The sequence below is a fragment of the Drosophila grimshawi genome, unplaced genomic scaffold (assembly GCF_018153295.1).
Source record: "Drosophila grimshawi isolate 15287-2541.00 unplaced genomic scaffold, ASM1815329v1 contig_44, whole genome shotgun sequence".
Taxonomy (NCBI): Eukaryota; Metazoa; Arthropoda; class Insecta; order Diptera; family Drosophilidae; genus Drosophila; species Drosophila grimshawi.
This window is the reverse complement of record NW_025063240.1, coordinates 20,681,202-20,705,644: the sequence shown is the minus strand read 5'-3', so window position 1 is coordinate 20,705,644 and position 24,443 is coordinate 20,681,202. Positions and strand designations below refer to the sequence as shown.

The following is a 24,443-nucleotide window of genomic DNA, read 5'->3' as shown; positions in this document are numbered from 1 at the left end:
CAGGCACTTAACGCCGCCTATTTCCATAGAAGCGTCCAAATGACTTTTATTAGTTAACTGACCCTATTGGAAAAGTTTGCAAAACCCCAGCGCAAAAAGTGACTAAAACAATTTTTCATATATTATGTGGCCATCAAAGTGTTTGCCCAAAAGTTGTGCAACATTTATTTAACAGACTCTGTGTGTGTAACACAAACACCAAAGCCATCTGCTATCAATCTATTCTTTATGTTTTTTTATATGGAATATTAATTGTAAATATTCAAGAATGTAACTGATTGTAACGCAGCAAAAACTGTGCTATATATAGTATATATAGAGGTATATAAATAGAGGTTAAGCATATTTAACTTTGATATAACACACCTGAGTTTAGTTTAAACTTGTAAATTTTTATCACACCCCAAAAAAAATTATATTACAAAATTGGCAAAATATTTCAAAGGGTATCTTTTAGTTAAACATTGAACATTTTTAACAAACTTTTGCTGTAGCACAACTTTGTACCTTGTTGTGGTCTCTCTGCAACAATCACTTCCCCCCCCCCCTCTCACATCACCCCCTCTCTTCGTTATTCTGTTGAACTGAACTTTGAACTTTTGCAACGTTTTTTTTTTTACAGCCAGCTGCAAAACAGTTTTCATGCATAATTTCTCATTTAATTTTTGTCGTTGTTTTAATTTATTTCAATTAGCAAACGAAATTGTGTTGCAAAAGTGACTTTTTTGCTGTTTGCAGCACGACTGACATATGACACACAACAACAACGGTAACCCCTCACTTCACTGACTGGCAAATATCACGCATACGACGCTTTGGCTCTGGCTGTGTCTGTGCATTGTTGTTAGCAGTTGTTGCTGTTGTTGTTGTTGTTGTGTTGCTTGATTTTATGGCGCGTGACAATTGTCCACAGTTTCCTCTGCCACTCCTCCCCGCCCCCCACTCAATTTATTGTGCAGCAATTGCATTTAAATTTTGCCAACGCATTTTTTAATTAACGTTCAACGTTCGCAATGCTCTCAACTGGCTTGTGCTCTGCCTTTGTCTGTATTGGTGTATTGTGTTGCTGACTGTGTGGCCCATGTCATAAGTTACCCCTCTCCCCCTCTCCTTCCCGCCTCTTCCTGCCGCACAGTAACAAGAGCAACTATTTAAAATGCATTGTACTATTGGCTTTTGTCATTGGCACACGTAAATCCATTGATGCATGAAACGAAAACTGCGCCCAGTTGGCAACCAATTTGAAGCACTTGGCAAAGATGCTCTAGCTACACTCAGTGAAAAATAAATGATCAAGCATGCTCCAAATTCGAGACCGAATATTTCTCTTAGTGTAGATAGCTGGCGGGTGAACTAGAGAGAAAATTTTGAATATTTCAGGCAGTGCACAGGAAACTGAGCTGAGCAAAGCATTTTTGACCCACTCCCAGAGAATACCAACCATTTTCCTGCATGATTCGTTGAATCTTTGCTCAACAATTTGTTGGACAGTAATCGAAATTTGTGGGTGGGCGAGGGGATGGAGACAGGGGACAAAGCTGAGGATTGTCATAAAGAGAGATAGCAAGTTTTCAGCATAGTTGCATAAAATATTTCCATTTTGCAAGCACAATTTGGGTGCGCAGGTAAACATGAGTGTTGGGCTATCGCATAAAAAGTATCTGCAAGTGTGGCAAACACACGTGCCTCGCAATCAGCCAGGGAATCAGGCATCTTGCAACCCATGAAATCGAGGGAGCCATTTGTTTATCCAGGCTCTGACCAAATATTGAGCATGACGCAAGCAAAACTTGTCGGCCAGATCAAAAACTGCTCTGCCAAAAAATGTGTATGGGCAACACACAATGGACAGAAACACACAGAGAAGCAAAACAAAACATAAACCATTTCAAATGCGACAGACAAGACGAATAATATATGCGAGTCTATATAAAGATGAGGACCAAAAAGCCCCCTGAATAACAACAACAACAACAAGTTGGGGAAGTTCTGTGCTATTGTGCAAGTTGAAGTTGAGCATTCAAAATGAAATGAAATATTTTATGTTCATAATAATGACACCAACTTCAGAGGCAGCCAAACAGGCAAGGGCATAGGGAGATTGAGGTGGAGGAGGGGCAGTTGTTTCTTGGATGTATAGCAAGCGCCAAAATGTTATAAAATGGTGTTGTATATGATGGGCATGATGATGATGAGCCAAGCCAGCCAAGCCAGCCAACCAGCCAGCCAGTCCCAAATGTGTGAACAGAGTTGCAAGTTTATGAACTACGACTACTGCAGAGCAACATCAACTTGAACATCAACAACAACAACCAAATCCACATCTGGCGGTGGCTTCAAATTGATTCAAGTGCTCCGACGAAACGCGACGCGTCTCATAAAAAAGACATCAATTTTGACTTTGTTTGAAATATGCTTAATAAGTGTCAGTTTGTGAGCTTGCCTCAACAGATACCCTGTCTGTGAGCTGAAGAGTTGAAGAGTATGCCTTGCTAGCAACTATTAATAAATATTTATGATTGAAAATGAAAGCGTTATGAAAAGTGATGAAGAATATGATGGCCAAATTGTAATTCATCAGTTAAAGTATCAAATGAAATTATATTTAAATTTGTAACTAGACTGGAAACTAAACAATAAACGATTAATAAGTTTAATACTAGCTTAATCCATTGTTTAGGTTAACAACGATTTATAGAAGCTTGTCTGTGACATACTTGCTGCTCCTAGTTGATAACTCTATTAGTCACATTTATGGCTGCAGGGTATAATAATGCCATAAGGCGCATCGTAAAAAACTCCGAAAATGAAGTCTTGAGTTCATTAACAAATTGATACAACAAAATGCTGTAATTATCGCGTAGAGAAACGAAGGCCAAACAGAAGCAAACAGCAGTCGAAGAAGAAGATGAAGACGACAAGAACCAGGAGGAGGAGTAAGCAGTGGCTAAGAACAAGAAGAAGAAGAATGAGCATGAGGATAAGGAGCAGTAAGAGGCGTAGCTGGAAGTGGAGTAGAAGCGGCAAGTTTCACATAGCTCCAAGCTATTTTCAGCAGCGTTCAGCAATTAAACACTCGACCAGCTGTGCCTGAGAAACTGTTGCTCAACATGAGAGAATTGTTGTGTTTTGTTCTGTTGTGTTGTGTTGTGTTGTGTTGTGTTGTGTTATTGTAGCTTTGTGTCTTCTCTTCTTCTTCTTCTTCTTTTGCTCATTTTTTGCAGTTCAACTGTGTTTGCCATTATGGCTTATAATTATAGGCGCTGTTGAATGCTTGCTGCTCAAAGTGGGCGTCAATCTGACTTGGATTTTTTAGTGTCTGCTTAAGTGTGTGTCTATCTGTGTGTATGTGTGTGTGTTGAATTGTTACCGCCCACTGGGCAGGCAGGCAGGCAGACAGGCAGGCAGCACTTGAAGTAGATTCTAAAAGATACGCGTCAGTTCAAAAATCATGAGCTACCACATTTTGGAGTAGGGAGAAGAAACCAACAAAAACTAAACCCCAAGTTCCACTGAATCAAAAACTTGAGGCAGAGCAACTCTTGAGTTTTCGTACTGATAAGAACATAAAAAGCAGAAAACACAAAACAACAAAATCAAAATGAAAATGACAAAAGGAAAAACATTAAACGGAACGAAACGGAACTGGTCTGGGTCTGAGTCTGGGTATGGGTCTGGGTCTGGGCCTAAAACTCTTGACAAAAGTCATGTTAATGCTCAACTAAAGCGCAAACAAATTCGTTGGAAAACCGCTGGCGCTGAAAGGTGTGTGAGTGTGTATGTGTGTGTGTGTGTGTGATTCTTTCTAAGCCACATTTGAGCAGCTCAAGTGCGTGCCACAAGCAGGCAACAACAACTACATGCAGCAAAGGCAACGCCTGATTAATTTTAACTGATAAGCGCGTCATTTGCCTTTGTTTGTCTCGTTGATTGTTGTGCGTTGCGCGCTGTGCGCTGTGCGTTTTGTGTGTATTTTGTGTGTAGGCTGTTGCGCAGGCGCAAACATTTACCAGGTCATACGCCCCAACAGGCACACACACACACACAGTTACATACACCTGGCACATTCTTTATCTTTATCGCATGTTTTCTTTAGTGTTTTTGTTTGTTTTTGTTGTTGTTTGGTTGTTGATGAAACGTCGCGACGCATCTCCAGTTGCCACGTTCAGGCAACAATTACAACCATAAAAGCGGCCATCAGCGAACCCATCAACCAACCAACCAACCAACCAGCCAGCCAGCCAGCCATCCAATCATCCATATATACAACCAATACCCTGGCCACGAACCAGGCCAAGTACCTTTTTGGCAGCCACAAAAATGATAAGCATCGAGCGCAAGTCTTAAGCGGCCAGCGGCTGCCTTTTGTCAACTTTGATTTGCTTCTTTTCTTCTCAAGTGTATATACCCTGTAGCCTGTAATTAAAACGATATTGATGTCACGCATTTTGACAGCCAATGCGCAATTTTTGAGTATATCCATTTAAGGTGCACAATCAAGCCAACGTAGCAAACATTACCAAAATTACATCGCCATTAAAAATTCGGTTAAGTTTTGACCCAGTTTTGAGCTAAGTTTTTGATTATGGAATCTGATTCAAAATTGTATTTGTGAATCTATATGTAGGTCGATTCCAAACTATGACAAAAAGTACATTTTTCGGCATGGAATAATCACATGAATTGTGTGTCTAAGTAAAAAAATGAAAAAAGACTTAGCTGAAATCAAAATTGTTTGTCGAAAAGGCAAATCTTACTGGTAATTGGGCTTGTACCTATTACAGGGTATCTGCCAGTCAGCAGCCCTTTCTCTTCCCCGTGGTTTTTGAGCCACGTTTTCTGTGTACTGCGAAATTCAGTGTAAATTTGTTGAGGCGGCACGTCCTAATCAAGTTGTAGAGCAGCAGCGGCAGCAGCAGCAGCTTGGCTAAACAGTTGCTGCAGATGCAAGGCACAGATTTGAATCCAAAGGAAGTTAGCAGCTAATGGCTTGCAGCTGCAGCAGCAGGAGGCACACACAAACACACAGATACATATAATTTAGTTGCCGTTGCCTCATAAACTGCAGCAGCAACCTTTAAGTTATGTGCCCGACTCGAGGCAGACGCGAGTTCATTTTGCAATTATAGACAAGAGACCAAAGACTCCACATCACCCTCCCACCCCCCGCCTTCTTGGCCATCTCACTGACCACCCTGTCCAGCCTGCCCCATCCTGTTAGCTGCACCTGCTGTGTGGCAGGCTGCCAGCCGATCTTTTTAGCTGCACCACATAAATTCAGAACCGAACTTGCAGGCGGCTTGGGTGTTGCAGCTTCAACTTCTCTGCAATGCTGCGCCGCCGCTGCAGCTGCTGCCACTGCTGCAGTAATTTATGGCTGTGTGGCAGCAACAACGGAATGACTGACGGACTGCTGGACTGATGGACTGACTGACGTTGCAAGTTATTTGCCTCGAGCCTGATAGTCTCTCTCGCTCTCTGCCAGTTTTGGGCTTTGTTGGCATTCTTCCTGGCGTCCAAAATTGGTTGACAACGACCAAAAGAGTGCCGGGAGGTAGGCGCTGTGCAAACGTACGATAAGCATCTTACAGATACTTTGGGCACGCATTGACGAGCGTGCATCGACAAGATACTTGGCTCGGCTTGGCGTTCCCTCCTTTTCGCTGCTTCGTATCTCGGCACAAGAATCTTGAGCTGCTTGCTTGGGCTCGTGTAATTTGCGCCTTGCTGGCTGCTCTGCATACAAAATGAACTGCAGTCGCCTACAAAAATACAATCCTCAGATACTTTGTATCTTTTCTTGGCAGTCTTAGCGTCGACAAATCCTTCAAAACGAACTCAGCCAAAAATTCAATTAATTTTATGATTTTGCATAAAAAATAACATTCGTCTTACTTATTTATTTATTTTTTTGTGTATCTAATGAATGCGTTGTGTCTGCAGCTAACCACAAATTAAATCAATTTCATTGGGTTAAAGTTGAGATACATTTGCTTAACTTTGATTTTTCGTGGGCGGCGCCGCATTGAAGAATAAAAAAATGTTGAGCTACCTTTTTTTGTGTTGCCACTGTTTTTTTTTGTATTATGTTGGGCCTGGTTGTGGTTGAAAATATGATGAATGGCCTGGAAAATCAAATGCGTGCCGCAAAAGTTAAGAGTCAAATCTGAAAACTGAACTCGAGTTCATTAAATGTTGGAAAATACAGTACATAAAATATGCAAAGGCGTGCCCAGGCAAACAGAGAGCGAGATTATCAGCGAGGGAGCTTAAGCAACTGACTTTTAATATATGATAATTAATTCATTATCGATGCTGTGACGTGAACAGCCAGACAGCCAGACAGAAAGACAGACAGACAGCAGACAGGCAGACTGACAGTCAGGCAGACAGCCAGACAGACTTGACTGAAGATGGGGCGTAGGACAAGGCTGACAAGGATTTCACTTGCAATTAAAACGAACAAGACACAAAAATTGCACAAACAGCCAACGACCAACGGCCAACTGACAAAGCCAATGGCTAACCAGGCAGGTTAAAAGCCGGGGCCACTACTGATGTATCCGTATCCCAGGTAGCCTTTCATTGATTAAAGCGCGCTCCCAGCTGTGCGCTCGACATGCACTAAAAACTGATTATCTGCATATAAGCGACTAAAAATCACCAAGTCCAAGCAACCAGAAACCAAAAAAACCAACGGCAGCAAAAAATAATTGCCCAGAACTGTTTAACATATCAGTAGTGCCACAAAACACAGAGCGAGAGAGAGAGAATAAGTAAGAGTGGTCCAAGTAGAGTGTGATCGACTAGCAGATACCTTGTAGGCAGCTGAAACATGATGATTGATTCCTAAATTCGTTGCCCCGTCTTCTTTACATAAGATTGATTTTTAAGTTATGTGCTTCTTCTGCAATAGATTAAAGGTTTGCAGACTATTAGTGAATAGAATTCAGATATGTTTAACAAACATCCTCTACATGCTGGATTCGAAATTGCAAAACTATTGCCTTGATAGTCTCAGAGTTCAGACCGGCATTTCAATTGTTCTTGCTGATCTACACCCTATATACTTTATGTAGTCGCTGATGCTGCTTTTAGCTATGGCAATATCAAAATACCCCTTTCAAGAATTTTTCAATGATTGTTGGGTATACGAAGAGGCAGACTTGAAGTCGAGTGAGTCTTTTATAAAAATTCACAACATGTCATTGGCAACGACGTCGTCGTCGTCGTCGTCGTGATATAGTCAGTGCCCCAGTAGTGCTGGGAGCACCCTCAACGTCGGAACTTTGCCGTGGCTGCTGTCTGTGGGCCTTCCTGTGTGACTTTGACTGCACAGGACATGGACGTGGACATGTCAATGTATGTCTGTCTGCCTGTCTGCCAGTCTGTTCGTCTGTCCGCTTGTCTGCCAGCCTATGGCGACTCTCTGATCCATATCGTTAAAAGTTAACGCTTTAGCGGCCTTAACATGGCTTTTAGCGTTAATTAACAACGAATTTTTCGAAATGCAAAATGCAACAACAGCTAACAACAAAAAAAAACAACAAACGAACAAGTACACAGAATGTTAAGTGACAAAGAGCTGATAAGCTGACAACAACAACAGCAGCAACTGCTGTAGGCAGCAAACAAGATAAGCCAAAAAGTTAAATAAATATAACGGAATAATTGAAGGAATTGCTTAATGGAGGCCCCCTCAACCGTTAGCAGTTAGCTTAACAGTGAGAATCGCTGAGAGAAGTGCTGTTAAGCTTAACAGTGCGCGTGTTAATGATGGTACTTTAGCAGTTGCATTAATTCATTTCTTTACACAATTGGTGTTGTTTTTAATATTTTATCTGGTTTTATTTAAGCAAACTAAAAATTAACAAAATTGTTTAAACATTCCTTAGGGCTAAGCTACAAATTAGAGTTACATTACATATATATACTCGGTATTTATATACACACACAGATTAGATATATACGACTGCAGTGACAGTTACAATATTACACACAAGTGCAGACACTGCCAAAGAGAAAACAACTTTGCACCGCACTTTGATGATAATCGTATCTGCGATCTCTGTAAGCTACACAGCAACTTAAACCTAGACTAGACGATTAATTTAACTGAGCCTTAGCTGCAATGGAAGATTAATTAAAGGAAGCACTTGGAAAGTGTTGAATTGTTCGGGAATTGCGAATCTTAAGCGATAATAGTTGTAAACTTAGATGAGTTTCTGTTTTGGAAGGCAAGTTCTTCATCAGTGTTTAAATCTCTAGGAAGCACAACATTTCGAGTTGAATTCTATATATATCTATATACAAAGAACCACACATTATTGGTTATATCGGTTAACTGTTATCGTTTATCGACACAGTATTTTGTATACTTAAATATTAAATCACAGTGGCGAGATTTGTTTTCTTATTATTTCTGTATCTTTTCATTATCGACGTTTGCCCTAAACGGTTCTGAACCGCATTCAACGACAAGCGTTCGCCTGCAACAGCCAACGGGACCTCGGAAGACCCTTCGATATATAGCGTGTGGGGCAGATGGACCCCAGTTTTTATCTGGGCGGGCAGAAGCTGAAGTAGGGAAAAAGTTGACAGTGCAGCGAGTAAAAACGCTTCGGATCCGTCTTCAGATCGAAGCCATCCACTTTGATCACATTCCACTGGTTCTTCATGTGCGCATAGCTAAAGGATACCTGATCCTGGAACGTATCCGAGCGTATGAACTCCATGGGCTCCAAATGTGAATGGAAGTTGTCCACAACAGTCAACGGTACCTTCAGCAGATGCTCTGCAAATGACGAAAAGACACAAAAGGGAAACAACAGTTAAAATTATGCCTTGGTCAGTCAACCTTGGTTATCCAGTGTGGAGGAGGCTCACTCACCTATGATGAAACCCATTGTGACATCATCCGGAAAACGAATCTTGTCGCCGATGCTGATAAACTTGCCGCCACCTGCTATGGGCAGCATTTTGAGTGTCAGGGCGCGACTGAGGCAGAACCCAGCGCCGCCAGTTGCAAACCAGAAGGTTATCTTCTTATTCGTAGTTGTATTTTTCTGCAAGAAGATGAAGAAGACGCATTCAGGTTAACGGAAGAACGGTGCACTGAGAGAAGTAAAGGTTCCTATATAAAATATTACTGAGCGTTAGCAGAAGTCTGTTCAAGTTTAATATGCCTAAGCCCAGAACAAACTCATTAACTTAAGCAAGATCATTTTAATGTTTATAATCTTAGACTTAATCGTCGAAACAACCTTTTGTTGACTGACTACTTTCAAGGAAAATCAAGAACTTAACATATACTTTGTCGAGCATTTTTTTCTGTGCATTTTTGATTGAGGTTAGCAAAGGATAAACCCGAAAAAAACTTAATTTTTTTGGCAATGGCCCAGCTGAAATTGCTTGAAAATTAAGAAACAACAAAGAAAAGAGAGAAAAGGAAGAAACACTTGATTAATTGACCATGTAAATGGACATGTGCGCTGAGGAAACTTAATACACACAATCGAAAAATGCCAAAGCCGAACCCCAGACCAAAAACTTGAAACTTGACAGCGTTTGCTGCTGCGGCTGCTCCTTCTCCTCCTGCTCGTGTCTTCTCGTGACCTAATGAAGCGTAAATTTTGGGGCTTTCAATTAGTTTGTGGCGCTGCGCAGCGCAGAGCTGGAATCCCGACTGACTTTAAGCCAGCTGATTCGCTACGGTTATTGGTTTCGAATTGTGTGGCATGCGGCCAGCCTACCAAACATTGCCACAAATCGCCATGCAACAGCATTCATTACGGGATCAGCTGGCGATATTTCAAATGCGCCCCAGCAAAACCAAAGCAAAGCAAAGCAAGGCAGCTTTGACTCCGTATTGAAATGGGAACAAGTCCGAGTGCAAGTCGAGAGCCAGCCAGATCATATCGGTTATTAATGATAGCCTGCGCTGGCAGCTGGAAGCCAAATGGCGGCATAGACAAATGGCCATAGTCAAGCGCATAAATAATGCACCCGTCCGCACAGCACAGGAGAAAGGCAGCCCGATATCGCTAGCCAGCCAGCCAGCTAGCACTGTTCAGTTGCTCCGTTGTTCAGTTGTTCAGTTTGCCAGAGCCATAACTAAAGCCACAGTCACAGCTATATTCAAAGAGTCATGTAATTACGGGCATTGGAAATATATATATTTGCTGCATATGCAAAAACAAGCAGCAACTGTGCGCCTGTCTGGCCGACCTGTCGAACATTGAATACCCTGGCAAGCAAATAGGTTGGAATAAGTTTTTGTGATCTTTAAAATTTAAAAACAAAATCAACCTGCAATTCAGAAATTCGGCATGCTTTTGGCGCCAAGCGTTCCTCACCTTATTATTCACAAGTAAATTTCTAAAATTATATGTTGTCCCTGCCTAAAAAGATTACTCAATTTCACGGTGGATTTTTATAAAATTTTGAAATAATATGTATAATTTTCAGGGCGTAGTTAAAAGCAGTATTCGTATATTAGCTTGCTTCATACTTGATATATTATTATTAAGCATTAGTATGCATTTGCATTTTAAGAATAATATTTATAAACAAATGGTAAAAACACCGAATGTTTGGAAAAATGTTTCCTTGAAATAACTTTCTATTACAGACTACATAAGAAACTTATAATACCCGATCAAAGTATATATTGATTTAGATTTGCACTTACGTTGTCCAAGTGAATCTCCAGCGGCGAGGATATGCTTGGCTTGCCGAGATACCAATCCACGCTGGGACTGTACTCGTCGAGCAGTTTCACCAATCGGGGCACATTGACATAGTTGTCATCGTCGAAGTGACAGAACCATCTGTAAGAGCAGAGAAAATAAAAACACAATTTAGATTACAACTAAAATTCGACCCGAACAAACTAACAACTATAGCTAAAAATTATAAACAGACAATAAATACAAAATGGAATTAACACTGGAGCAATTGGCACGCATTGCGCTGGGCGTTCCAGAGATGAATCAATTAAATGTGGCTGTGCTGCACAGTCTGTTGGATGCACTGATGAAGAAGCTCGCTTGTCAGCAGGATTTGGTAACAATTGAGGGTTTCGAGGGCAAGTGCTTGGAGCGTTTGCTGGAGCGCTCAAAGATTTCGCCGCTGCCCTTTGATGTGGCCACAATTGTGCCCATCTCAACGGAATTGCAGAAAGTCGACGGAATGGAGAAACGTTTGGCAAAACTTGAGAGCAAAATGGAGGCACATTTCCAGCAGATACGCGTCTGCAACAAGGTCAACTCGAAACAGTATCACAAACAGCTGTGGGAACAATATACGACACCCTGTGAGGATCTGTGCACCGTTTGCGATGAGGACAACAAGATTGCCTGCAGTCTGCTGCAGAATATGGATTTCATGAAGAAGCTGCTGCGACGCATTGCCTCGCCCATGATCGATATGGTCGAGCAGATCCAAAAGGAGCTCGACAAGTTCTATGTGACCCTCAAGGCCTTTCTCAGCAAGACTGAGGCACTGTTCGAGCGACTCGAACTGGTCAAACAGTGTGTGATTGAGATTGAGAAATTGCGTGAACTGGTCAATGAATACAATCTGACGTTCATTGGCACCATGGAGGAGTTGCAGGATATGCTGGACAGCAAGCTGGACAAGGTGCATATGCCGGCACTCAAGAAATATATACGCGATCGTTTCGATAACATCGATCTGCGACTACTGAAGATCGAGGACAAGGACACTTGTCCGCGTGCCGCTGGCTTCATCAGCACGGGCATCCGTTGCATATCCTGCGGCAATACTCATATCGGCGTCGATGTTGGTCCGCTGACTATTGGCCCGCTGCCCGATGCGACGGCCAGCAGCCAGAGTCCCGCTGCCTGTGTCAAAAACATGGCCTATCGCACCGTCGACAAGGAACCTACGCTGATGGTGCGCGTCCAGAATCTCGATCTCAATATGATTTCCAATCGCCTGAATCGTCCGAGCAGTGGAAAGATTTGCAAGCTGCCCGAAGCCAATGACACCATCTACGGTGTACGCAACTCTTACTCGAACTAGACACACACAGTGTCAAAAGTCACCTTTCCCAGTTGCTTCCCCTACCAGCAAAATCGTAATGTGCAGGCAAATAAAGCTTTGAGACTCAAGTCGAGGCCCGTCTTTCTTATTTATTTTTACATGCCGCATAAAAAATGCACTAATTTAGATGGTAATTATCCAGAGTGTGTGTGTCTGTGTGTTGACTGTGATCGCATTGGTCAACACAGTGGCAGCTGCAATTGCTGTTTGCTGGGGATTAGCCTCAGTGACAAACGATCAGCCATATCCGGTAGCCAACGGCGGCCTAATGATGCCATTAAAATGCTGCCGAGCCTATCGAACAGAACGGCTTGTTGGTCCCCCTTGCAATGTTGCACGTTGCACGTTGCTGTTACTAAATGAACTCACGCGGCCTCACAAAGAGATGAAGAGAAAGAGAGAGAGAGAGAGAGAGAGAGATACAATAACTTGGTCATCAAGTTTGCCAAGGTTTTCGGTAGCAATTATTCATTGGCTTCATAATTCAGTTCTTAACTGGTTCAGTTGTTGACTTAACAGATTAATTACTCAATTACTCTGGGCTTGGAACTTAATGATTCTGATTCAAGATATAGCATATCTGTGGGTAGGTATATCTGAGCTCTTTTAATCAGAAATCTTTATAGATATATCTGTCTCTAGATAGATATATGTCTATCCCTAGAAAGTATATTTGAGCACTTTTGCATCTTGTGTTTGACTGCTATAAAGGCTATAGATATATACATAAATATATATAATAAATCTAAATAATAGTTGAACCTGAGAATTAGTCACTATATTTTACAAAAATCCTTGGCTACTCTTATCCTCTTTGCTCTTTGCTGGGTATTAAATATCTTTCAATTGGATTCTCTTGTCGAAAACATCGGTCCAAATAATCCGTATAAGTATCTATTAAATCTGTTCACATATCTTAATGCCTCGCATGAGGAAGTGTATTGTAACAGCAGCTGACCCCGCTCCCTTCCCTTCCCCACACAACTCATAGAAAATAGCACTTTATTTGCTTGCTCGCTCGCACCCTCTTCCCCTCTCTTGTTGAGTCTATTGTGTATGGTGAGGAGTCCATAACTATTCAATAAAATCGAAGCGTTTGCTGGCGTCTCTTAGGTAATTTAATATAATTTTTATTGCCCAAGTTTGGGTGAGGGGGGATGAGGAGTGGAGGGTTAGAGTGTATCTCAGCTAATCGTAGCTGTGGCATTCATAAATTGTATGTTGTTGTTGTTTTTGTTGTTCTTGTTGCTGCTGATGTGGCTGCCACATGCGATACCTGTGCGAAACGGCAGCCAAGTTGCTGTTGCTGTTTGTCGTTGCCTCCTTTAGTTGCTTCATGTCGCATAAAAATGCGCTTTTAATTTCGCTTAATTATGCGTGCCGCAAACAGCCTTTTTCCCCTATTCCTCGCTCCCTCGCTCCTTCTCTGTCTCTTTCACTCACTCCACTCCACTCTAACTCTCCCCCTCTCTCTCTCTCTCTCTCTCTGCGGGGTTACCAAATTGATATCTAGCCGGCATTTTATGTGTTTTTTGCTGTCGTTTAATTAACGCGTTGTTTGCTGCCTTCTCCGTTTGACATTTTATGAAAATGAAAATGTTTTCATTTGCCCAGGCTGCAAAAGCAAATCAAGCAATCGATCGTTGAATATCTTTTTCTTTTTGGATCTCTTTTAGAGTGGAGAGGGGGAGAGCTGCTCGCTGCAGCTGGGCGACCAAGCTAGACAACAACTAAGCCAAACAACGTTGGTGGCTTCAAAAAATGCTTCGTTTGTTTGTTTGGTATTTCTTATTTTTTTTTGGGGTCTTGCTGTTTATCTGGCATCGCATTGCAGCAGCAGCAACAGCAGCAGCTGAAGGAGCTCCTTTTAGAGTGTGTGTGTGTGTGTGTTGTGTGTATTTGTGTGTGGCCATTGGCCGCGAAAATCGAGACGCGAAACGAGTGCAAAAACTTTGCTTATGCCTCAAACAGGAGGGGAAAGTTGAGTATATTGATTTTGTAATAAGTAAGGTTGGTCTTTTTGAAGCCACAGACTTTAAACTTGGTATATTCTACTATACTATATATGTATACTATTCTTTATTATATTATATATATATACTTGTACTTATATACTATATACTCGTAGATATCCGGGTCACACAAATAATAATAGCTCCACTTACGTGTTCTTTTTTAAATTCATTATGTTTTTATAGAAAATTCTGATATTTTTCTTTCTTTCTTTTAAACTTAGAATTATAATAAAGACACCACTGAGAAAATTTCTTGTGAAGTTGGCGCCTTTAATTATATAAAACATGAATAATTTTAATAATAAAAATAATATTTAAAGCTAAACTTATTTATGTCATGATGATGACCTACTTCAAAGATGAGGCATTGCGATTATCTAAATCAAGTTTTGTTTTTATTATTATTTTTAGTATTATTACCCGTTAAAAAAGCAATATGTGTTACATCTTTAAGTGCGAATCATTTATTTTAAGTATCTTTAGCTGCACAGCACAGAGTATTAGGATATCGTTTAAAAGAGACTGCAAATTTTGTAGTTGTTTGCTTTGAAGTTAGTTTATTTTGATGGCAGTTTTCCAATTACTCGAACTGGTGCTGATGCTGATGCTGCTGCTGCTGTTGTGGGCAGAATTCGAGAGCAACATAAGCATCAGCAGCTGTTGCTGTTGCTGTTGCCTGGGCGTTGTCGTTGTTCTTTTTGTTGTTGCTGTTGCTGTTGTTGGACTGCAGGCGAAATGAGTTTATGTCTGGAGCCATAATAAAAAATGATTGACGGGGCACTTCGCAACTTGGAGAGTCGCTGAGAGGGGAGTCGAGGGGGCGTGGAGAGGCAATGCAAGGGGCAGTCTTAATAGATTTCGCATTAAGCGCGAGTCGAAGTTGATCAGAGGGGTCCCCCAAACAGTGTGCGTTAAAAGTATTTTGACAGGCCAGCGAGCGGGCGAGAGATAAGCGATCGCAACAAAAAAAAGAGAGCTAAAAGCAAAAAAAAAAAACGAAGGATGACGAACTGATTTTGTTTCGATTCGTTTTGTTTGTGTTGTTGTTGTTGTTGTCTGGCTTTGCAATTAGCAATAAGTCAGCTGTCAGCCGGAATGTGGAATGTATCTTACAGATGCGGATTCTGTGCGGATTGATACAAATCAATGTTGTGTGCCGTGTCAGGGACTCAGAAAGAAAAAAACAAAAAAGAACAAGATATTTACATTAAGTTGGCACTCGAATCAACCACCAACAACCAACAGCAACTTGGCTCGCTTCATTAGCAACAACAACAAAAGCGGCAACAGGAGTTGCAGTCATGACTCAGAGATTTATGAGTGCCACAACGGCAACCCGCTGCGTGAGTAGTTTCTTCCAGCAGATACACAAAAGCATTTTCAATTCTCTGCTTTGACACGCTCACTGAACACAATTGAAACAACCGAAACAGCGGCGACAATTGAAACGCATTTGTCAGCAACGACGACTGGCGACGACAACGCCAACTACAAAAGCAATCATTAGTTGCAAGACAACAGCAACAGCAACAACAGCAACAACAGTAACAACAATAGCAACAACAACTACAACGTGCAACAAGTGCAAAATGTATCTTGCTGTTCTCGAATTGATGCCAATTGTCGTGTGGCGACGACGCCTAATTGAAATGTAGAGCAAGCGATTTGCCGAGCAGCTCAAATTCTCTGCTCACAGTTGTTGATATTATTGTTGTTGTTGTTGCTTTCCGCCGGATGTGCAACAGCAACTGTTGCTGCAGTGGCAACTTCATCTGCATAAGTGTCAGGCCAGGCTCCAATTGTGCATTTCCGCAATAGTGATAATTATGGAGTGGGAATGTGGCATGCAGCATTTCGAAACAACTGTTTAATACTCTGTTGTGGCAGTGCATCATCAGAGAGAAAGTGGTAAAGAGAGAGAGAGAGGGAGAGACTGACTTGAACTGTGAATGAGAATCTCATTGAAACTGCGCTCAAGCTTCAGCTGTATATAAATAAATATAGCTATAAAATCTTAAGACTTCTTCACAAACAAAATATACCCAATAAATTGTGACTTAAGATTGCGACAATGTCAAAATAATTCAAACCGCTTGTCCCAGCTGCCTCAGCTGCCCCTCAGCACTTATGCTGCCCTAGCCAGGCAACCCTTTTCATTGCATTCAATTGAATAATTGACGTTATGCACAGTTTTGTGGTGGTTGTTGGTTTGTTGATGCCACAAGTGGCAAATAAATGAAATTGATGCGCTCAGTTGCAGTTGCAGTTGCATTTGCCGCTGTAGTTGCCGTTGCATACTTTCCCCCATAGCAACAAAACACGCGGGCAACTGTTGCTGTCTCTTCACACGCGGGCGCCTCACTCAACAAAATTCAGTTGCCCCTGGCCGCAAAAAGAAAATTTTCTCACACAGCGACGACAACTGGAAAACATCTGGTTGTTCACATATGCGACAAAAAATGCTGATGAGGTTTTTCCAAAGCCGCAAAGAAAATGCTCAGCGAACAACAACAATTAAAACTGTCGCAGCTCACCGCTCGCAGCCTTAGATGGATTGTGGATTGTGGATTTGTGGTGCATAATGTGCATGTTGAGAAATGCCACAATGCCCCACTCTGCGTGCCACACCCCTCCTTGACTATTATTTTATATGTGTATTAGCTGTGGCCACAGCAGACGCAGGGGGAGCAGCCAACACTCATGTGGCACGCCTGGGAAATAATATTGATGCAACTCCAACCAAATACACACACGTCAGTTGCAAAAGAATGGGGCATGGGGCATACACCAAATTCCCACGCACTTTCACAGCAACAGCAACAACAGGAACAACAGCAACAACAGGAACAACAGCAACATTAACAACACACACCCCCTCAATAAAATTACCGCATCCAACAACATCATCAGCAGCAACGGCAACAATCAGTTGTTGTTTGCCTTTTGCGAATCCTGTTTTCGTTCACTTTCTTTGCTCCGATTATGCTTTTTTTGATGCCGTGAATATTACGCATATTACGTGTCGTAATTACAAAAAAAGGGGCAAGGTACCAAATAAAAAAGGTGCATAATAATATGAATGTTCCGTTACAGTGTCAATAAATGTTGATTGCGAGACGTGCGAGCAAAAAAGCTACAGATACACACATATATATCTCTATATACACATCTAGTTGGGCTGCGTCATATGACAAGGGCATGCTCGGCGCGACTTGGCAAATCAGATACAGATACAAATGCATACAAAGATACATACACAGATACAAATACAAATACGTATAGAGCAAAACACAAGATACACATTCGCACAATCTGAGTCAGGCACAAGTTCGCCAGTTGCCCCCGCGACAAATGTTATGTATTAGGTGTGGCAAACCACACACGGCACGACCTGGCTGAAATCAAAAACAAATCAGTAACACACCCAAGACACACACACACTCGCACACACACACTGCGCACAGCAAGAGATAAATTAGAACTTGAAACAAATAAATCGAAAAAAAATCAAAGTTATAGCAAGTAAATGTGTTCGTGGTCAAGTATGCTCAACTATTAGATGCCCTACTTTCTTGGGCAGAAATTACTGCTGTGCTTATTATTCAGTCATTCATGGAAGGTGTGATACAAAGTCTCTGAGATCGGTTGGATCAGAGAATGACTATATCAACTGCCTATATGGATCTACTAAATTGTCTGACTATATCGCCTATTAAGCTGTTTACCTCTTATAGTATCTGAGATCGATGCGATTATATATCGACTTACAACACCGACTCTTCTGTTGTTGCTGTTTGAGAATATTCCTAACTTCAACAATCTAGGTATTTTAATCTCTATTGACGAATTGTATTAGCTCACTTTATCGACTGACTATATCGTCTCTGCAAGCTCCCTAGCTCCCTTATAGTCTCTGAGTTCGCTGAGATCATATAGAGCCTACAATCTATATCGACTCTTCTCTTGCTGCTGATTGAGTTAATATATAGTTTATGTCTCCTTTCGCCTTTCTCACAAACATTTGCACCAGGGTATATACGAAAAGCAGCAACCACAAAACCAAAGAAAAAAACATTAAAAAAAACTAGAAAACCGTTTAAAGCGGGGAATTTGGGGCCGCTTAACACAATATAAAATCTAATTTATAATAAAAAGAAACGCAAATGTCGTAGGGGAAACACAGCCGTCACCTTATTGGCGCCTCCAATAATATATGTGTGTGTGTGTGCAACTGTATTGTGTGTGTGTGTGTTTTATATAAAAATTCCTTTAAGCGATTTCCCTAGATCTCATAATTTATGATTGCTGTGGCGACGTCATGCATTAGGCCAAGAAGTGGGCGGAGAGTAGAGTGGAGGGGCAGGGCTGATTGACGTGGCAGGTTGAGATCAGTCAAAGTCATAAAGTTGCCAGTGTGACTTGCAATTGTTGCTGCTGCTGCTACTGCTGCTGTTGCAATTGCTGCTGCTATTGTAATTGTTGTTGCGGTTGCTGTTGCTGTTGTAATTTTAATTAAATTGCGCTAATTGTTCGGCTTTTATAATAATGTGTGTAAGTGCAATTAGCCAGTCAGCGGCAAACAGAAGGCGTCGCCTGCACAGTGGAGCAAAATCATTCAACTCTTGGCCATGTAATTAAAATGAAAGAAAGGAAAAAGAGAAATAATAATAACAACAACAGCGACCCCAACTCGTTTGAACTGTTGCTGCTTGATTTGCATTTTATAGAGCGGACATCCCGCTGCTGTGAGTCAATTTCAGCAGCAGCAGCAGCAGCAACAACAACATGTTGCTGCCGTGCGTAGCAATGGGCAATAAAAGCGCAGCAGCAGCCGCCGTTCAGCGCGCCATAATTGCCAGTTTCAATGCACGTTAATTAACCTCTTTCCATATTTTTGCCAGGAATTGTTGTTGTTGTTGATGCTGTTGTTGTTTGGAGTTTGCACTTATTCCACAACATTTCGCAGCATGAGTAAAAATTTAAGCGTTACCAATCAGCCTGGCCACAGGAAACTGGCTGCGCCACCTGATACCATTTTCATATTGCCTGCAACAACAGGCAGCAGCAGCAACCAGCAACCACCAAAGTGCCACAACAACAACAACAACAACAGCAACAGCAGCAACTGCTGCCCCATCTTGATCATAACTGCACATTTAGCCTGCTTGCCATTTATTTCAGTTTTGTTTCATTTTTTTATGAACTAAAGTTAGCTGGCAACAATTTGTTGCTACTCGGACTTGTGTATGTTGTTGCCAGCAACTGGCTGCCACTGCGGCTTGCAATTGTTGTTGTTGCTGTTGTTGCTTTTGTTGTTATTTTATTGATTGCATGCTCAGTGCTTCCATAATGACAGTTTCAAGTTCTAAGCCAAAACGGAGCAGTCGACAGCCTTTTCACAGTGAGTGCAACAACAATAAACTCAGCAGCAGCAGCAGCAAGAGCAACTGTAACTGCAACAACAGCAGCATCCTCTTCGATGCTCTTCATATATAAAGTCACATCATGTCCGAGTTGTTCTAGATTTGCTGCTTGCAACACAACAATTTGTTGTTGTTGCTGTTGTTGTTGCTGTTGTTGTTGATGTTGTGGTTGTTGCTGCCAGTGTAATTACAAACAAGCTGAAGAATTTCTAGGCAGCTCCTTTGGGCGCTAGCTGCAAGTTGCAACTTACAGCAGTTCAAGTGTCTTTTTAACTCCAGTTTTTTTCCACACCCTGTAAATGTGCAGCATAAAGTTGTTTCAACTTATACATCAGGCAGCAGAAGACTGAGACTGCACTTATGAAGTTAATATATATTCTTGATCAGAGCCGGAACTTATCAACTTAATATTGCAGAGAGAGACAGAATTTATAAGGGCAATATATAATCATGAACCAATTCTTTAACTGATTTATAGACTTTAATTTAGATATTTATTTCTTTAATTTGTAACTGGATATCTGCTAGTCGTGCTCGTGCAGAACACTCTTACTTGTTTTTTCTTGCGGTTTTTTTTGCCGGACAAGTTTTGAGTGGCTGCTGCAACAGCAACAAGAACAACGAGAAGAACGAGAGCAAGAGGCGCAGTTGCTGCTGCTTCTCCAGTTGTTGTTGTTGTTGCTGATGTTGCTGATGTTGCTGTTGTTCCTGCTTCTGTTGTTGTGCGTCTTAATTGCGCAAATTAGAACGCATGGCAGCTGCAACCGAGGTCCAAACTGGGTGTTTGCATTGCTTTTATAGCTCAAGCGGATGGATGGATGGATAGATTGGTGGATAGCTGCTCTGCTCCTGCGGTTGCTTATTAAAAGCATTAAAGTCTACAATTACAACAGCAGCAACATCGAACAGCAGCAACAGCAGCCACATTGGAAGTCATTGCACTGGTCAATGGACGACCAACCAAGCTGCTCAAGGCAGCTAAGAATTTTGGCCATAAAAAGAGCGCAATATGACAAGATCTTGGCCAAAAGGGCAGAGTCCAAGAGTGTGTTCGGGGTTAATACCATAATGCTGCATGAAATTGAAATTGAAATTGCTGCGTAAGATATGTGCAGAAAACAAAAAGCTATAAAAAAATATTGATTATCAAAAGGAAGTGTAAGATAAAACAGAAAGGGGAGTTTAAAGATCTGGAAGGATTTGTCTATGTTTTAAATTACAATTTATACTCACGCAGAGTTTTACTTGAGCCTAGCTCAACCCCATTTTCTTAGTTTATTTATATAGTTTTACTTAATTTACTCACTTTTTGCCACTCTCCAAGAAGATATCGAGTTCCGCGGACATTTTACAGCAGAGCGCCTTCCGAAAATGGCCTTGTGAACATTTCGTGTTTATAAGATGGCCCTCTGCAAGAAAAAGAGAGAAGGAATAAGATGAATTTTGCTAAAGATTGGTAATTAAGCACAATAACAACGCACCAAACAAGCAAAAACCAATAAAGGGAATGGGGAAGGAGCTGGCAAAGAAGCCACATCTATGTTAATTAACTAAAAGGTCCAAAGCTCATATCGGAGAGCCCGAAAAAAAAGAAACAGTAGCTTGTTAGTCAAGAATGCCGCTCATATCCAGCGGATACGTTTTGTATCTCGTTTGACAGACGCCGCCGATAAAGCACACACACACACACACTCGGGGGAGATTGTGAGGGAGCGAGTGGAGCAGGGAGGGGCAAGTGTGGAAATAAAAAAAGCAAAGCAGCAGCAGAAAAAAAACTTGTGCGCCTTAATTGGATGAAAATTGTTGAAATATTTAAAGCACACACAACAAACACAAAGGGCACCAGAGCAGAGCAGAGCAGACAGACAGACAAAGTGCAAGCTATATCTCTACTATATATATATATATATAAATATATATATCCTTTGTTTACCAGGCCAACAACAGCTCTGTGCACATAACTCAAAAATCGCTGCGATGCGTGCTTAGCTGAAATCCTTATTGCTCCAGCTCCCTAATCAAAATGCCTTCAGGACCAGGCTGTGAAACTTGAGAACTTCTGGAGTCTGGAGACTGGGGTCTGTCGTCTGCTGCTCTTCTCTTCTCAGTAGTATGCAAAAATGAAATACAATTTTTTGAAATTTGAACTTTTTTTTAATTAAAAACTCTTGAAAATTTATGCAGCTGCAGACGGCGAGAGAAAGAGAGAGAGAGAGGGAGAGAGGGAGAGAGTAGGAAAGGGAGACACGCAAAAATCGAAGCACGCAAAAGAAAAAAAAGGCTGCAATTCAATTAAAATGCGGGTGAGCAAAGCAGGTAAACACACACACTACACACACACACACACTGCGCACTCTGCCAACAGAGCCTAAACTTTAATCGGTTTTGTTCTCGACTGGGCAGACAGTGGCCAAGATTAGGCGTTCTTCTGGGCGTATCCGCTGCGTGGCTGATGTGAAACCGAAATCAAAAACCCAAACCAAAACCAAGGCAAAAGGGTAAGAGGTCGACAGGTAGATTAACTCCCTCAATATGGCTCTCTGATAAATACGTTTTTTTCGAAATACAATTTCGTTTTTGGAACGAATTTGGCGAAATTGTTGTAAGTTATGATTTTAATTTCCTTTAAGCATACACAATATGCACAATACTCACTTGTCTTCTCCTGATAGTAGTGGTCGTCGGTGTCTGTGAAGAACCAGGTCTGCAAAGAGCATTAAAAAAACAAAAACGGAAAGTTTAAATATTGAAAACAAAGCCATTAATCGTTGTAACACAGAGTTGAAATAAATATATAGCTGTAGAAAGTAAGCGATTTGCATATATATGGTGTAAGTTGAGGCATGGGAAGATAGACCCACTACTACTGATCACCTTGGACAAGTTCGAAACGCTAATCTACATATAATTATGCCGGCCCATTCTTACAAGACAAGAAGACAATCAGATAAGAAAAGATTCCCACACGTCGCAAAGAAACTCGCCAAGAAACAACTCAAGCAAATAAGAAATAACGCGAACAAGTTAACAAAATCAGTCTACAGTTGGTTGGTTGGCTAAATTGTGGTAGTTGTTTGTGTAATTGTTATTGCTGCTGCTATTGCTGCTGCTGCTGCCGGTTAGGACTTTATGCATCGCTGATTCGCGCAGTAAACTTTATTTTTATATTATTTCCCAGTAGTGCTAAATAGTTGAATAGGGGCCGCAGACAGTGTGAATATTCCCCCCCATCGCCGACATCAGTCAGCAACTGTCATATCCAAAAACCTAATTGCCCAAAAAATAAAAATGATAGTCAACAAAAAGTTCCTGCGGCTATTTGAAAGTCTTCTTCTTCTTCGTCTGCATCAACGTCTTCCTCTTCTTCTTGTGCATCAGCGTCTTCTTCTTCTTCTTCTCCTTCGTGGTACAACTCAATTGGTTCTGCCTTTAATAACTATTTCTTTGCTGTGTCAAATCAGGCGAAAATCGTTTTAAAGGCATTGACAACTACAACAGCAACAACAAGAGGCACATTGTTGTTGTCCATGTTGCAACAACAGCAACAACAGCAACAACAACAACAACAATACGCCCGCTCCACAAGCATTTTAAACAGTTAGAAAGTCAACGTTTGCCAACGTTCAACATTCAGCGTCGGAGAGTTGCTGGAGTTGCAGTCTAGTCGAAGTCGAAGTTGACTCGGAGTCGGAGTCGAGTTCTTTATAGCACACACAACAGCAACATGTAGTAACAACAACAACAACAAAAACAGCAGCAACATACAACAACAACTGCTGCAGCCAAAAACTTTTCGTCGTCGTCTGTTGAATTTTCATGGATTTTTCACGAGATTTGATTTTTATTTTCTTTCACTGGCACATTTTTTTTTCTGTGCTTTTCATTTTTGGCTGCTGGGCAAAAAATGTTAACACCATGTTGTCGGTTGGATATTGTTGTTGTCAGTGTTGTTGTTGCTGCTGTTGTTGCTGCAGTTGTTGCTGCTGTTGCAGTTGCACAGTTGCACTCGCACTTGACTAGCATTTAATTTATGTGACTGCTAAAACTGTTGACAAACAACATTACAACATGTTGGCCAAATTTATGAGCTAACTTGTACGCTCTGATGCAACTGTCCCATAAATAAGCATTGCCCTAGCAAATAATTCCCGACTGCAGCCAGCGATCCTCTCCGCATTGGCCCAGTTAATTGCTAACGAGCTGCTTTGGTGGTTTGCTTTGGTTTGGTTTAGCTGCGTTTCCACCCACCAAAAGTTAATCAGTGAAATGCAGTTGTACATATTCCAGGTAGTAATTCTGTGGCCAATAGCAGCTGCAACAAAAACTGTTTACACTCATAAGAAAATTTAACTGAAAAGTGCCTTAAAGATGTGATCGACGTGGAGTTACTCCTTATTCCAGTTCAAACTGATTCTTGCTGCTTTTATGCTATTTAAATTTAACTCTATTTTCTGTTTGCTGCAGCCGAAAGAAATGCTCGACTTGGGGTTACTCTGTCTACTGTTACCATATCCAAAACTCATTCCTAGTGCTGCTCTTTTCCTGTTCAAATATAAATATATTTTCTATATATTGCTTGGATTCATTCATTCATAAAAATAATTAAATTCATGAGTGCTTAAACTCAAAGAAGTAATCGACTTGGGGTTGGAACTCAATTTTGCTGCTGTTCTTTGGCTTCATGGCACTGTTTAAATATAACTCAACTATTTTCCTGCCATTGCATTTCTTGGTAGAGCTTCACTCAAGCGTTTTAAAGCATTTACAGTTCAAAGAAATATTGAAATAATTCAAGTGCATATCGTGCATATCGCGAGAAAGAGTCTATAAATTTGCCAGCATATTTCGCTTGGGTCAGCATTAAATGCAAAACAAATTTATCATGAAAGCAGCAGCAGCAGCGTTAACGGATTTGAATACAGATTCGGAGTCGGAGCCG

General features: G+C 41.3%; 2 protein-coding genes across 2 annotated transcripts in view; one reads left to right on the top strand and one right to left on the bottom strand.

Annotated features, from left to right (window-relative positions):
* Positions 1-7,825: 7,825 nt before the first annotated feature.
* LOC6558607 (fringe glycosyltransferase) overlaps positions 7,826-24,443 on the bottom strand; it is a 30,357-nt gene continuing 13,739 nt past the window's right edge. Inside the window, exons 3-7 of the mRNA XM_001983435.3 lie at positions 22,160-22,208; positions 20,811-20,913; positions 10,691-10,829; positions 8,891-9,065; positions 7,826-8,794 (exon numbers count right to left, since the gene is read on the bottom strand). Of these exons, the coding sequence (XP_001983471.2) occupies positions 8,559-8,794; positions 8,891-9,065; positions 10,691-10,829; positions 20,811-20,913; positions 22,160-22,208 (702 nt within the window). The 3' untranslated portion in view covers positions 7,826-8,558. The remainder of the gene's footprint in view (positions 8,795-8,890; positions 9,066-10,690; positions 10,830-20,810; positions 20,914-22,159; positions 22,209-24,443) is intronic.
* Positions 10,867-12,134, top strand: LOC6557258. The gene has a single exon (XM_001983436.3). The coding sequence runs from the start codon at positions 10,936-10,938 to the stop codon at positions 12,043-12,045; it is 1,110 nt and encodes a 369-aa protein (XP_001983472.1). The 5' UTR covers positions 10,867-10,935; the 3' UTR covers positions 12,046-12,134.

What these genes read in the sequence shown, in the direction of transcription:
- LOC6557258 (XM_001983436.3), top strand. Translation starts at nt 10,936, where the DNA reads ATGGAATTAACACTGGAGCAATTGGCACGCATTGCGCTGGGCGTTCCA.